At 41.0% G+C, this 14,309-nt stretch overlaps 3 protein-coding genes across 11 annotated transcripts in view; 2 read left to right on the forward strand and 1 right to left on the reverse strand.

Annotated features, from left to right (window-relative positions):
- The window catches only part of LOC126375567 (helicostatins), a 346,624-nt gene that overhangs the window by 175,056 nt on the left and 157,259 nt on the right, over positions 1 to 14,309 (forward strand). The window lies entirely within an intron of this gene.
- The window catches only part of LOC126375444 (calpain-D), a 219,965-nt gene that overhangs the window by 90,884 nt on the left and 114,772 nt on the right, over positions 1 to 14,309 (forward strand). The window lies entirely within an intron of this gene.
- LOC126375457 (transcription initiation factor TFIID subunit 1-like) overlaps positions 1 to 14,309 on the reverse strand; it is a 50,799-nt gene that overhangs the window by 28,419 nt on the left and 8,071 nt on the right. For all 3 annotated transcript variants that reach the window (XM_050022386.1, XM_050022385.1, XM_050022383.1), the window contains exon 2: positions 4,738 to 4,805. In XM_050022386.1, the coding sequence (XP_049878343.1) occupies positions 4,738 to 4,805 (68 nt within the window). The remainder of the gene's footprint in view (positions 1 to 4,737; positions 4,806 to 14,309) is intronic.

Here is a 14,309-nt window from a genome sequence, read left to right on the forward strand (position 1 = left end):
CCTGGGAACTATTTTAATGTTTCCGGTGGTTTACGTACAAGAAAAAGGTACTTATTATAATTCAAAATAAGCTATAATTTATGTGAAAGAACACACTAAAATTAATCGAAAAAGAGGCTTTATGTGACGAATTCCTTGCCTTTAAAGAGCACAAGGCGTGATTTGATTTGTCAAAGATATAATGTAGTAACGCAAGTAAGTATGCAAATCCCTAACGTGCCTCTTTGATGATAACCACTTACTTTCAAATGTTTCTACTGCTCAAGTTTATTATCCTTCTTCTATCGCGTGGGTTGTGAGGTGGAGTACCACTCTCTTTGGCGGCTCAATCATAACTCTGACACCAGGGTTGATGAGGCTGGTATCCACCTCACAATCTACACGATAAGAAGGCTTTTTAGTGCCGTCCCTGAATGTATTTGGAAGCCGCAACGCAACTACCAAGGGATTTGGATGTTTAGAAGTTAATTTGGGCCATTGGGCAATGCTTGGGAGACCTGGATCAGAAGACGAATCTACAGGAGATTTGACAGGTACGGTTTTTTACAGAGGCGACAGCCTGTCTAATCTTCCAACCTCAATGGTAAATCGGCCCTATATAATGATCGTCATATACGTTCGAAGCGCATTTCTCGGAAATGTTCTTCATCGCTGAGCATGTGATAATGATTTAAAATCCAAATATGAATTCGAAAACAAATTTGAAAGTTATTGGTTTAGGCCCCTGGGGTTCGAACTTGCGACTTCACAGTGAGAGTCAAGAGTTTTTCCAACTAAGCTACCACGGTATGATATGAAAAGGCCTAATCCTGGTTATTTGGTCAGGCTTTACTTTGATTGGAATCCTTTTAACACCTTTATCTGATGTTTCGATACACCAGAGCTGTATCCAGCACATGGTTTTAAGGGCCAAAATAATAAAATAAAAATGTCCGAATCCTAGGATTGAGATAAATGGATAATTATTCGAAGTGCCTCTGGTTCGCGGACCTAGTAACAGATGGCGCGGAGCGGGCGACGCATGCATGTGCTTCCACCAGTAAACCAGTCGGTCATAGCCTCGCCGCGCTGTTAAACTGTTATACCTAATGTACCTCTTATACTTCTCTGAACTCTTTGAACCAACCTTTTTTTTATTCACACGTGGAGTTACTACATGAAGCAGCAACCCCAGAGCTATCAGCCTTCGTAATGTGTGTATATTTATATGTAAGTAAGTAAATGGTCCTCATGAGGACCGATCCATTGGATCGCCATCGTGGTGAAAGGAGAAGAAGAAGAAGTAAGTAAATTAAATGGTATGTAAGTAATCTTAAAAATAGTCTAAATATCCCCTCACTTGTTCGCTGAAATTTCATTTTTACGTAATTTCAAAATAGAAAATATTGGATTATTCAGGTGACAGGTACATTGCCCGCAAGAGCCTTGGTAGACAGTTGGTAGAACGCTTGCCTCTCACTTTGAGGTTTTAAATCAATGAATCGAATTTGAGAAGTCGAATTTGTTTTCGAATTCATGTTTAGATCATAAATGATTTCGCGTGCTCAGCGGTGATGGAAAACATTGTGAGGAAACCCACATTCCCGAGAAATGCATTTTCGGAGGTAAGTGACCTAACCTGTATTGGGCTAGATTTCCCTTTGCGGGTTGGAAGGTCCGACAGGCAGTTGCTATTTTAAAAACCGGACCTGTCAAATCTTCAGCTTAGGTAAGCGGACGTTGTGAAAAACGGGATAATGCTAGGGAGATGATGAGGTATCTTGCCCGTCGCTCAGATGTTATTTTATCATGTTTTGTCGTTATGACCTCCATTAATCCGCAATGGAGCATCATGGTGGAGTATGTTCTAATATACCCCTTCCGATTGACTAAGGAAAGGTGCCGAGGTTTTTCTTGCAGCTTCTTTTCCCCGGCTATACAGGTTGTGAGAAGCTGCAGTAGTTTTAGGCGGATGAGACGTTCGTTATGTAAAAATTGACGATTCAAAGTGTAACTATGTTACCTACTGAATAAATATATTTTTGAATTTGAATTTGAAACCTGTGCCCAGCAGTAGAGCGTATAGCTTCAGTTTTTTTTTTTACCTATGTATATTTTTATTATTATCATGGCCCCTTCCTGTTTAAGTCCAGAGGACCCGAAATGTATTTGCATATTTCCAATTTGTTTATTTTCGCAAGGTCCGAACCCTTCCACGGTTCAATAGCTTAGTAATTTCATCGTCCCTCTTTAATTCCATTCATTTGATGGTATTAAAACATTTATCTTTCTGTCATTGCGTGTAAGGTAACCAGTAGGTTTTGTGTTATGTAAAAAACGTATGCATTCGTTTTTGTAACTGAAAAAATAAGTTTGTAAAAGTTGAATCTGAATATAACATGATATCCATCAGTACTTTGTGGAGGAAATATTGCTTGTATTGCCTAAGCTGAAGATTTGACAGGTCCGGTTTTTTACAGAAGCGACTGCCTGTTTGAGCTTTCAACCTGCGAAGGAAAAACCAGCCCAATGCAGGTTAGGTCACATACCTCCAAAAAGTACTTCTCGGGTATGTGGGTTTCCTCACGATGTTTTCCTTTTCCGCTGAGCACGTGATAATCATTTATGATCCAAATATGAATTCGAAAAACGATTTTGAAAAATCTAAAGTTTAGGCCCGTGCTGGATTCGAACCTGCGACCTTACCGTGAGGGTCAAGCGTTCTTCCAACTGGACTGCCACGGCACGGCACATCGTCACCATAGAATGAAAACATCTAAAGCGCCTTTACAAACACACTCAGATGTGATTTTTGTTAACAAAATCTCGCGATAAACACGCTAATTGTGTCTATTCAGGTAAAAAAATGTGTTCCCCGTTTTTATCCGGATTGTAAACCTAGTGTCGTTGAAGATAATCACATCACAAAATGTAATTTTACGTAATCACGTCGAATTATGGCTCCTATTTCCTTTTTTGGTGTCCAATAAAACATCGACTGCTTTTGAACTGCAACCCAACTACTGAATTGCAGCTAGGATATTACTCACGACCGCAAAAACTCAACAGTACGTTTGTGATACACCTTAAAACCCTAGCACAAAGGATATCGGCAAGCCAAAAATGCATTAACCTTAAAAGACTTTTTAAGCTTAGTATTTTTTATATTTTAGTACTTTTGGGCGGGAGGCTAGAGGGAAACCACTGCTCTATTTTTCCCTGAAAAAGTAGCATGGAGAATGCTACACCGACAAGAGCGTGGCTCTTAAATTAGTTAGAATTTTTTGGGGCACAGTTGAAATTCAGCTTTGTGGTACTCCCTAAATGTCGGAGTATCACAACATTTTGCTGAGTTTTTGTCCCTTTCTAGAGATAAAGTTAAATAATAAATATAAATTATTATTTTTCACTCGTATTGAGAAGTAAACAGTCGATACTGTGCATTTATCTACTTATCACTAAAATAAGTGTTTTTTTTTCTTCATTCTTTCTTATAAATAAATAAACAAAATTTAAAATAACAACGGCTATTTGACCGAAAGATTAACTGAACAAAGTTTGGTACATCAAAAAGTAAATGGTGAAAAATTGTACTGTATTCATGTGTTATGTCTGATTGTTGAAATTTAGTTCTGTGCAATAAAGTATATTTGATTAGATTTGATTTGAAAAATACTATGTCTTATATAATATACATGTATATTTACCTTTAAATTGACGTCTCTGCTTAAAATCCTATTATATAAAATTTTGAATTTAATATTCCTTGTATGCTGTTCTGGGAGCAAATAAAAAACATAGAAAACGTTCTGCTTGTCTTCCCAGGCATGTCGTAAAAACCGACAGAGGGATTGTGTCCTCTAACATGATGGACTAATGTTATGGGCGATAGGCTGATCCCTTATCACCATAAGGTTCATCATATCGACGGGGAAGAAGCAAACACTCCTATCTTACAGTTAGGTCTGTGTAAGATAGGAGTATTTGCTTCTTCCCCGTCGATATCCAGCTTACGACATCGTATCAACAGTGGCTGCAAGTTGTCTTTGATTACTTGTGGCTCTGCCCACCCCATTAGGGATTACGGGCGTGAGTTTATGTAACAAGCCATTATTTGTATGCCTAATAACAGGCTGAATACAGAGATTGTAATATCTTTATGTACGGTCACGAGTACTAATAATAATGTATACACTTTGAAACCATCTCGCATTAACTTTTTTGTCATATTAAACCGCAAGTCTCATTAAATGTCAAATATGATAGTGCGACAGGGTTCTAAAGTGGATACATGATATTGCTCATGACTGTAACGTCCTTTTGTATACCTGTATTTACAAACTAGTTAGTGGAAGCTGCTGCTCTAGCAGCTTCCGATCCCAAGATAAGGTCGTAGGGCTAACATACACAAATATACTGTTTACACACACACACACTCACTCACACTCACTCACGCACGCACACACACACACGCACTCACTCACTCACACATACACACACACTCACACACACACACTGCAACCGTTTCCGAATCTATTTTCATATTCTTACTTAATTACTTGTTTCATTTTAATTATTTCTAGCTTTTTATTTTTAACTTCATACATAAGATACTATTGCATGCTGTCTCTAATGTAATCGCTCATTTTTGTTTTCCACTACTATTGTCATTTTACTGTATTAGTTCTTAATAAAGATTTTGATTGATTGATTGACTATCGGCCAAAGACCAAATAGACCATTGTGGAAGAATCTCACCTCATAAGCTTTCTTGCCGCTCTCCCCATGTGTAGAGTGGTATTCTGAATGGTGCTCGTGTTCGCCACCTGTAAATAATTATATACCATGAAGTACCATAAATAAATGTCTATTTATCAATGTCGTCTTTTAACCCTTTACGTACAGAAACAAACAAGAAACAAGAAACATTTATTGAGAAGCTGTGTAGGTACATACATGCAGGTCTCAAACATTATGAAATTGTCCAGAGACCATGGGTCATTGATGGTTCATAGATAGTATGACACCTTGGAATTGGAACGTCATTAGACGTTACGTCCTTGAAAATGTTAAAAACAACAACATAACATTAGCTCACGACTGCATCCCACGGAGCGACTTCCCAGGCTAAGTTCTCTAAAAACAATACAGATAACGTTGTACAGATTTAACGTGATAATTTTTTCATTACTCCGGTACATAATTATTCAAAAATACAATGTAATAGCAGAAGCATATGTAAAAATAATTGTTGCTTGATATTTGGATGACAATGTATAGAATTTATTTCTCTATATTTTGATCAGAATAATAATGAGTGGAAGGTGTAATTGCGTCTGGGTGCAATAAAAAGGATCATCCTTTATACCCGAAAACAAAGATAAAAGATGCATACGTTTGTTATTCATGAAATAAGAATGTTAAACGAAGGAAAATCTGGATAGCGCTATCTATATTGCTTACGAGGAACGTAGCCTGGAAACTCCTTCAACGTTTAAGACAACAGGCCTGAGGGTGCCCAGTTGGGCGCGAACCTCGGCTCAGGGCGTCGTCTGGGAGGAAAAATATTTGAAAGAATTAATCGACCCTAGTGGGTCGATAGCGACAAGCGCTGATTGAGGGAAATCGTCGACCACGCCGGCGGGGTTGGTATCGGGGTCCTGAAGTGTTTGGTGTCGCGAGCTGATTGGCCGCCTCTATGGCTAGAGTAATCGAGTCGTCGTATACAGGTACTGAATTCTAAAAAGCATATACTATGAGTATGAGTGTATGAGTGTTTAGAATCCTTGCCATGGGTGATGATGGGAGCCATCGGCAATGCAGGACGGAAGGGGCGAGTCACAGGAACTGTAACCTGGAACCTGACAGAGGGCAGCAGTAATTGTCAGTACTATTCACAAGACGGGAGTTTTAGTACGGCTTTGTAATAGACTACTCTGTGCGCCATCCCACTCGCGTCAGACAGAGTACTGCGGAGCGGAAGGCAAAAGGGAAACCACTGCCCTATTTTTCCTTAAAAAAGTAGCATGGAGAATGCTACACCGACATGAGAGTTAAATATCATAATGTAAAATGAGAAGCGATAAAAATGTGGGCGATAAATATGTGTAAACCGATATACGCCCATTTTCCATGCAACAGTAAATGCTGATACTTGAATTGATAAGAGGAGATACCGCCCGCCCAAGCGTTTATTTCGTTTACTAGCTTTCCACTAATAAAAAATTGTGCATGTTTTTTTTTCTGGAAATCTGCCCCCCACCCCTTTAAAGAGGGAGCGAAATTTTATGTGTGACTTTTCGCAGTTTTCAAGGTAGGAAACAAAATTTGGGTACATTGATGGAAAAGGAAAGGGAAACCGTGTTACCCTGAATTTAACGCGAGCTAAGCCGCGGGCAAAAGCTAGTGTTTTAAAAATGGACAGAGATAGGGTGCCTTTCCAGAGATGTGCTATGCTACGATGCTACGGATGTGTTTGATATCCACCAATCATATACATTGGTGCACATAGCATAGCACCGGTAGAAACGGATTCAAGATATGTTTTTATATGGAAGGATGCGTGCTATAGATGTGTGCTATGGATGCGTGCTATGAATGCGTACTTTAGCCATGTTCCGAGCAGAGTACCTACAGTATGCCCGCATATCTCGTAGCACAGCTACTTTGCGGAGGCGCATCTTCGCAGCGCATCTTCCTCGCTCAGCTACATCATCATCATCATCATCATTCAAGCCGTGTCCGGCGACGGCGACTCCTAAATGTCTATCCCAGGTCGATGTTATGATAGGCTCTAATGTGGCTAGCAAAATCGAACTTCGATTTGAAGGTTCGGCCACATGGCGCACAGAATAACTGGCCAGCAGAATTAAACGTATAGTTGTAGGAGGGCTTGTGTCGAGTCTTCCGTATTTGGCGTTTTGGTGGTGGAAAGGGTCACATAGTTTCGTAGCGCAGCTTATACATCTTCGCAGCATAGCTGCATAGCACATCTCTGGTGGAAAGGCGTCCTAAGACGGAGCGTATTGCACTGCGCTAGATTATATTAACGTCACTCACTGAAGCCTTCAGACCAATTGCACAGTGGCGCCGACTTCTACATAATATTATGCAGACTGCCTATTTTCTTGAAAGATATCAGCATTCTGCATTTAGACATTATATATCGCTTCATACTGGAACGTGAAACGGCGTTCGTGGTCCAGTAGTTGAGCATTGTGCTCACGATCTCGAGGTCCCGGGTTCGAATTCCAGTGAGGACAAATCACTTTGTGATGCCTAGTTTGGTTAGGACATTACATGCAGATCACCTGATTGTCCAAAAGAAAGATGATCCGCTTACCTAATAGATGGATCCAGTTTTTGTACAGATGCGTATTTGACCTTCCAACCTGTAGGGAAAACTAGCCCAATTACCTACAGGTCAGGTCAAGTACCTTTTTTATCGTGAATGTGGGTTTCCTCACAATGTGTTTCTTTATCACTGAGCACGTGATTTAAATGATTTAAAATCGAAACAAGAATTCGGAAACAATTTAATAGATTTAGGCTCTTACTGTATTGGAAACTACGACCTCACTATGATGCGATAAATTGGCGGCCTCCGTGGTCTAGATGGTAAAAGCGTTAGTCTCTCGATCTCGAGGTCCCGGGTTCGATTCCGATGGGAATATTACACAAAGATCACTTTGTCATCACCAGTTTAGTTAGGACATTACAGGCTGATCACCCGATTGTCCGAAAGTAAAGATGATCTGGGCTTCGGAGGGCACTCAAACAATCGGTCCCGGCTACTATTTATTTGTTTACTTACTTAATTTATGTAGTCGTTACATAACCAATGTCAGGGGTCTTTGGCGGCTGAAATGTAACACTGACAACAGGGTGATGAGGCTGGTTATTGACCTTACAACCCACACAATTACATCTGTCTGTTATATTTTTACGCCTATACCGCTGGACCGATATCTAAATGAAAATTGGCAGACAGATCGAAATCCAGGGAGAGACTTATATCGCGGTAAGAAATAACTCTCGAGGGAAAACTCGAGGGAATAGCTATAGTCTATAAGTATAAAAGTAAGAAAAACAAAGTGGAAATATCAACGAGATGCCTTTGCCCAGCAGTGGGATCGAATAGGCTAGATAAGGTAAGAAGTAGTAAAAGGATTACAACTAAATTCCCAATTGGGTTAAGTACTCATGTAGTTATAGCAACGGACTCGTGTAGTTACAGCAACGGACTCGTGTAGTTACAGCCACGGACTCGTGCAGTTACGGCTATTAGTCACATAATATCTCACGTGTCTTTCGTATTAAGCTGATCACCGTTCGTGCGAAAGAGACGAAAAGGCGATTCTAATCATACGATAAAATGAGTACAAAGTATCCACATTTATTGAGTTTTATAAACGTAAACAGCCTATATACGTCCCTCTGCTGGGCACAGGCCTCCCCTCAATCAACCGGAGGGGGTATGGAGCATACTCCACCACGCTGCTCCAATGCGGGTTGGTGGAGGTGTTTTTACGGCTAATAGCCGGGACCAACAGCTTAACGTGCCCTCCGAAGCACGGAATCATTCTACTTTTTCGGACAATCAGGTGATTCAAGCCTGAAAAGTCCTTACCAAACAATGGGCAGTCTCACAAAGTGATTTCGACAATGTCCCCATCGGGAATCGAACCCGGACCTCCAGATCGTGAGCCTAACGCTCTAACCACTAGACCACGGAGGCTATTGAGGCTGTGGCTGTGGAGTTTTATAAACAAACGTGAATTCCTAAATTGCATTTTCTAAGTAAAAAAAGAGCACCTCTAATATAATAATATATCATGGCATGGGCTACCAATTACCGCTGTCAGTGAAAAGACGAACTTTTTTCATAAAGTTTTGGGGTAAATGAACTGTGGTTACTTTTAGAATTCTGGAAAATAAAAGCGCGCTTTTTACTAATTTACAACAACATAGCATCACACCCAGTGATGTGCCGTTCCCGGGAATATTCCCAAAATGGGAATTTTTCCCGTTGTAAAGACTCTTTAATAAGGACACTGACTGCTTTTTAGTCTTATCCGTCTAAAGGCAATAAATCTCTTTTTAGATAAGTTTTGCACCTACTTACTGCCGGGAACATTTCCAAAGTGGGAACATTCTCAGGAACGGCACATCACTGACCTTTCCCCGAAGGGATAGGCAGAGGTCACATCGATGAAATTTATCTAAAGAAGCAACATTGCTATTTGACATTTGTTTGCATCGATGTGACATTTTTAACTCCCCTGTAGTGTTTGTTGTCGCGAACTGATTGACCGTCTTGAAAGAACATCAAAATCTTTTTGCCTTTCAAAATTAGTGTCTGAGTCTTATTCTACACTTCTATCGTGTGGGTTGTGAGGTGGAGTACCAACCTCAAAACCCTGGTGTCAGGGTTACTGATGATGATGATGATGATGATCTCTCCGACCGATTTCGGCCATGGGTTAAATACTCATGTAGTTATAGCAACGGACTCGTGTAGTTACAGTAACGGACTCGTGTGAATTCACCACCTATCACGTTTGTTTAAAAAACTCAATAAATGTGGGTACTTTGTACTCATTTTATCGTATGATGAGAATGACAGCAGGATAGAGATATATGCCCCGACATGGCTCATGTAACGACTACTTACTTACATCGGTAAGTAGTAACCAGAACCAACGGAGTATCTTTTTTATCTTTGATGGGTTTGCTCTTGGGCTCAGACTTGTCGAAGGCATTGACGAGCCCTAAGATGGAGCGAGCTCGCCCAGAAGGTGCCTGTTCACTCTGGTCTTGAAAGCACCCGGGTTATATGCATTCGGAAATACAGAAGACGACAAAGAATTCCACTCCCTAGCAGTGTCTGAGTTATACTAAATAACAAGTCACAACACTTTTACCATGCCTTTCCATTTTTACACTTTCGACTTAATGTAAACACGATTTATAAGACAGAGCGTGAATATTAATTGTGTAATCTATGGCAACATTACGCAACGAATCGATAGTGGAACGGATCAGGTGGATAGACCCGGATCTTTTGACCATAGGGTCAACCCTATGGTCGATTCAGGGTCGAGTAAAATTGCCGGAGAAAGTGGAATAAAGTACTTGCCTAAAAATATAATATACTTAGACAAGAAATAAATAGCCTATACACCATAACGTAAACCGTAATTGTTGCTATGTTAATTTAGAGCTAAGTAAGTAATGTTTTTTTTATTTTTTTCTTTCTTTTTTGTTGCGTTTCTTACATAATTTAATTAACTGTTAATTATAACTTGTATACATTTGTTGGGTCATAGTCTGAACCTAAACCGCATTACGTAATCTTAAGCTATATAAGAAGAATAAGAATAAGAATGATATAAGTAATAAGTATAAAATATAGGCTATTTGTTTAGTGCCTTAAATCTATATGATATTTTATGAAGATAAAGCGACGTCCCTCTGCTAGGCACAGGCGTCCCCACAAACAACCGGAATGGATTTGGAGCAGACTCCACCATGCTCCACTGCGGGTTGGTGGAGGCGTTGGCGTCAACCACCGGCTGAACGTGCCTTTCCAAACAAGGAATCATCTTATCTTGTAATAGTTTTTTTTTTATTTTAGCTCAATCAGGTCTTTCAGCCTGCAATGACTGTCCTAGACAAACAAAGAACAGTTTCACAAAGTGATTTCGACAATGCCCGTATTGAAACCGGTCCTCCAGATCGTGTTTTAACGCTCTAACCACTAGACCACGGAGTTGCCTAAGTAAAAAATAAATTGTGATATGGGTTGCCACTAAAAGACGTGTAGCCCAGTTGGTGGAACGCTTGTCTCTCATTTTGAGGTCGCAGGTTCGATTCCAGCATAGGCCTAAACCTATGACTTTCTGTCTGAAATCGTTTTTCGAATCGTGCTTGCTCAGCGGGGAAAGAAAACATCGACAGGAAACCCACATTCCCGAGAAATGCATTTTTGGAGGTATATGACCGAACCTCCCAATACAGGTTTCCCTTCGCGGGTTGGAAGGTCAGACAGGCCTGTCATATCGGACCTGTCAAATCTTCAGGTTAGGTAAGCGGACAATGCGGCCCATGGGCCATAACATTTGTCCAACATGTTAGAAAGGACACAATTGTTCTGTTGTCTAACAGAGATAGTGTCGATAAAGTGGTACAGTCATGAGCAATATCATGTACCCACTTTAGAACCCTGTCGCACTATCATATTTGACATTTAATGAGGCTTACAGTTTAAATGGTCAAAAAAGTTAGTGCGACATGGTTGCAAAGTATATACATATTAGTACCCATGACCGTACAACTATAATAGGTGAAGTTCGATTGATTTGAACAGTTGCGGTCGATTTTCTATTATTGAATGAGAATAATGAAAGTTGTTGTACCGCAGTTAATTTATTTTCAAATCTCTTAAGTATGCGAAATTGACGAATTATGTAAGATGTGATTGGATGTGATAGATGGAATGGATTTCAATTAGGTTTGTGGTTTCCGTGGTTTAGTTGGTTCCTGTTGTCATTTCAGGTGACTCGCCATTTGATTTCGGAAGTATGGTCGAGTTGTCTGTTTTAGGTTATTTTATTTTGTAGGCCATCGGATCACGATCTGGAGGTCCGGGTTCGATTCGCGATGGGGACATTGTCGAAATCACTTTGTGAGACTGTCCTTTGTTTGGTAAGGAATTTTCAGGTTTGAATCACCTGATTGTCCGAAAAAGTAAGATGATTCCGTGCTTCGGAGGGCACGTTAAGCCGTTGGTCCCGGCTATTAGCCGTAAAAAACACCTCCACCAACCCGCAGTGGAGCAGCGTGGTGGAGTATGCTCCATACCCTCTCCAGTTGATTGAGGGGAGGCCTGTGCCCAGCAGTGGGACGTATATAGGCTGTGTATGTATGTATGTATTTTGTAGGATAAATAAAGCAGGTGCCTTGGCATTGGGGGATTCAGGGGGGGGTCATGGCCCTGGGCGATAGTTTGGGTCACGGGTGGCCACTACAATTTTAAATCTCAATCTCTACGGAGATAGATTGTCTGCGACCTCTTGACTTTCCTTACAACATCCTGACAATATAATAAAAAGTTATATAAGTATCTAACAATGTCAATTTATACAGAAATGAATATCATCCATCGCTAATTCCTCGCTCTTGTCGCTGTAGCATTCTCTATGCTACTTTTTTAGGGGAAAATAGGACAGTCGTTTCCCTCTTGCCTTCCACCCCGCCATACTCTGTCTGACGCGATTAGGATGGCCAGAGTAGTCTATTTCAAAGCCATACTAGGACTCCTGTCCTCCCCTCTGAATAGTACTGACAGTTGCCCCTTCCATCCTGCATTGCGGTACCGATGGCTATCCGCCTCTGCAACCATCAAGTCCCTGTCCGAACTCAGCCACCACCTCACTCCGGCCTATTGAAGTAAGTAGCGCGCACACGACAAGGAGGCGTCGAACAAGAATTGCCCCAGAGGAGGGTAGAGGCTTTGTCCCCCCTGAGACCGGGACAATGAATATAAAATAATAATTACATTCATATTAAGTTTGTTCTTTACTTCGATATCAGCGGAGAGTTTCACACCATACATACATAAGCTCACGCCTATTTCCCACCGGGGTAAGCAGAGACTATAGAATTCAATTTGCGTCGATCCTGACACACTTCTCTTGCTTTCTCCACATTCATCAATCGCTTCATACACGCGCACCGGTTCAGAGTAAATCGTACTAAACTTTTTCTAAGGACATCTCCAATTTGGTCAATGTAAGTCCTTCTTCTTCTGGTTGAGGTTCACAAGTGTGTCAATAAAATCAATTTCTTTGAGAAGACGAAACACAATCACAGACGGTCGATTTATTGCAACCTGCTGCCTAGTGGACTGTGACCAGACTAGTGTTACCGAACTATCGATAGTTAGACCATCTATAGTATCTATATTATTTCTACGTTTTAAACTTATCGTCACTAATTTAAGAGCCACGCCCTTGTCGGTGTAGCATTCTCCATGCTACTTTTTAGGGAATAATATGGCAGTTGTTTCCCTCTTGCCTTCCGCCCCGCAGTACTGTGTCTCATACGAGTGGAATGGCGAGAAGAGTCTATTTCAAAGCCATACTAGGGCCTCCTGCGCCTTTAAATAGTACTGACAGTTACTGCTGCCCTCTGTCAGGTTCTAAACTCACAAAGAGAAAATTAAATCGACAAAATTCTGACTTCGGGACTTGAAGAGCTGCAGGTTCAATTCCCGTCAGAGTCAGTCTATCGATAGTTCAATATTGTTGCAAGGACTATGCAATAGTTAGAAACAATGATATCGATAGTATTGATCAAAATGCACCCACAAACACACAAGCACACGATAAAACCTGGTTCCAGATTCTATCCGACAAGCGCGAGAGGCGACACAGAAGTGAGAGGGCCGATTTACCACCTATACCATCTAATAACCCCCAACTACAATGCCAGTCGTGCGGCCGCTACTGTCGCTCTCGCATTGGCTTTTACAGCCATTTTAAAAGCTGCCACAGAAACGCTGTTTGAATCATCTGATAAAGAAGTAGAAGTAGAGGTAATGGCCTGAGATGGATGGATCAAAATGAGTGAGACGGCCTCCGTGGTCCAGTGGTTGAGCGTTGGGCTCACGATCCGGAGGTCCCAGGTTCGAATCCCGATGAGGACATATCACAAAAATCACTTTTGTGATCCCTAGTTTGGTTAGAACATTACAGGCTGATCACCTGATTGTCCAAAAAGTAAAAAGATCCGGCTTCGATGGCACGTCAAGCCGTTGGTCCCGGTTACTACTTACTGATATATGTAAGTAGTCGTTATATGAGTCATGTCAGAGGCCTTTGGCGGCTCAATAATCCGGATACCAGGTTGATGAGGTTGGTATTCCACCTCACAACCCACACGATAGAAGAAGAATGCATTATCGATATCGGTATAAACTTGTCGACAGGCAACACTACACCAAACCACATTGAATTGTTTTAGAAAAGCGCCCGTCATTTCAAATAAAGTTGGTATACACAGAGGCTGTAATAGTACGTAATATTGAATGCATACTTGAAAGGGAAGGCAGAGGTGTATAATATTTACATCTAAGAATACGAATAAAATAAATTTATTGCCAGCAACAATTTGCATTTTTCTATATCATCATCAGCCCATTAACGTCCCCACTGCTGGGGCACGGGCCTTCACTATGGATTGATAGGGAGAACGGGCCTCAAACCATCACGCGGGCCCAGTGCGGATTGATGGTTTTTAACGACTGCTAATGCAGCCGGTACCAACGG

This window comes from Pectinophora gossypiella, chromosome 19 (assembly GCF_024362695.1).
Source record: "Pectinophora gossypiella chromosome 19, ilPecGoss1.1, whole genome shotgun sequence".
Classification (NCBI taxonomy): domain Eukaryota; kingdom Metazoa; phylum Arthropoda; class Insecta; order Lepidoptera; family Gelechiidae; genus Pectinophora; species Pectinophora gossypiella.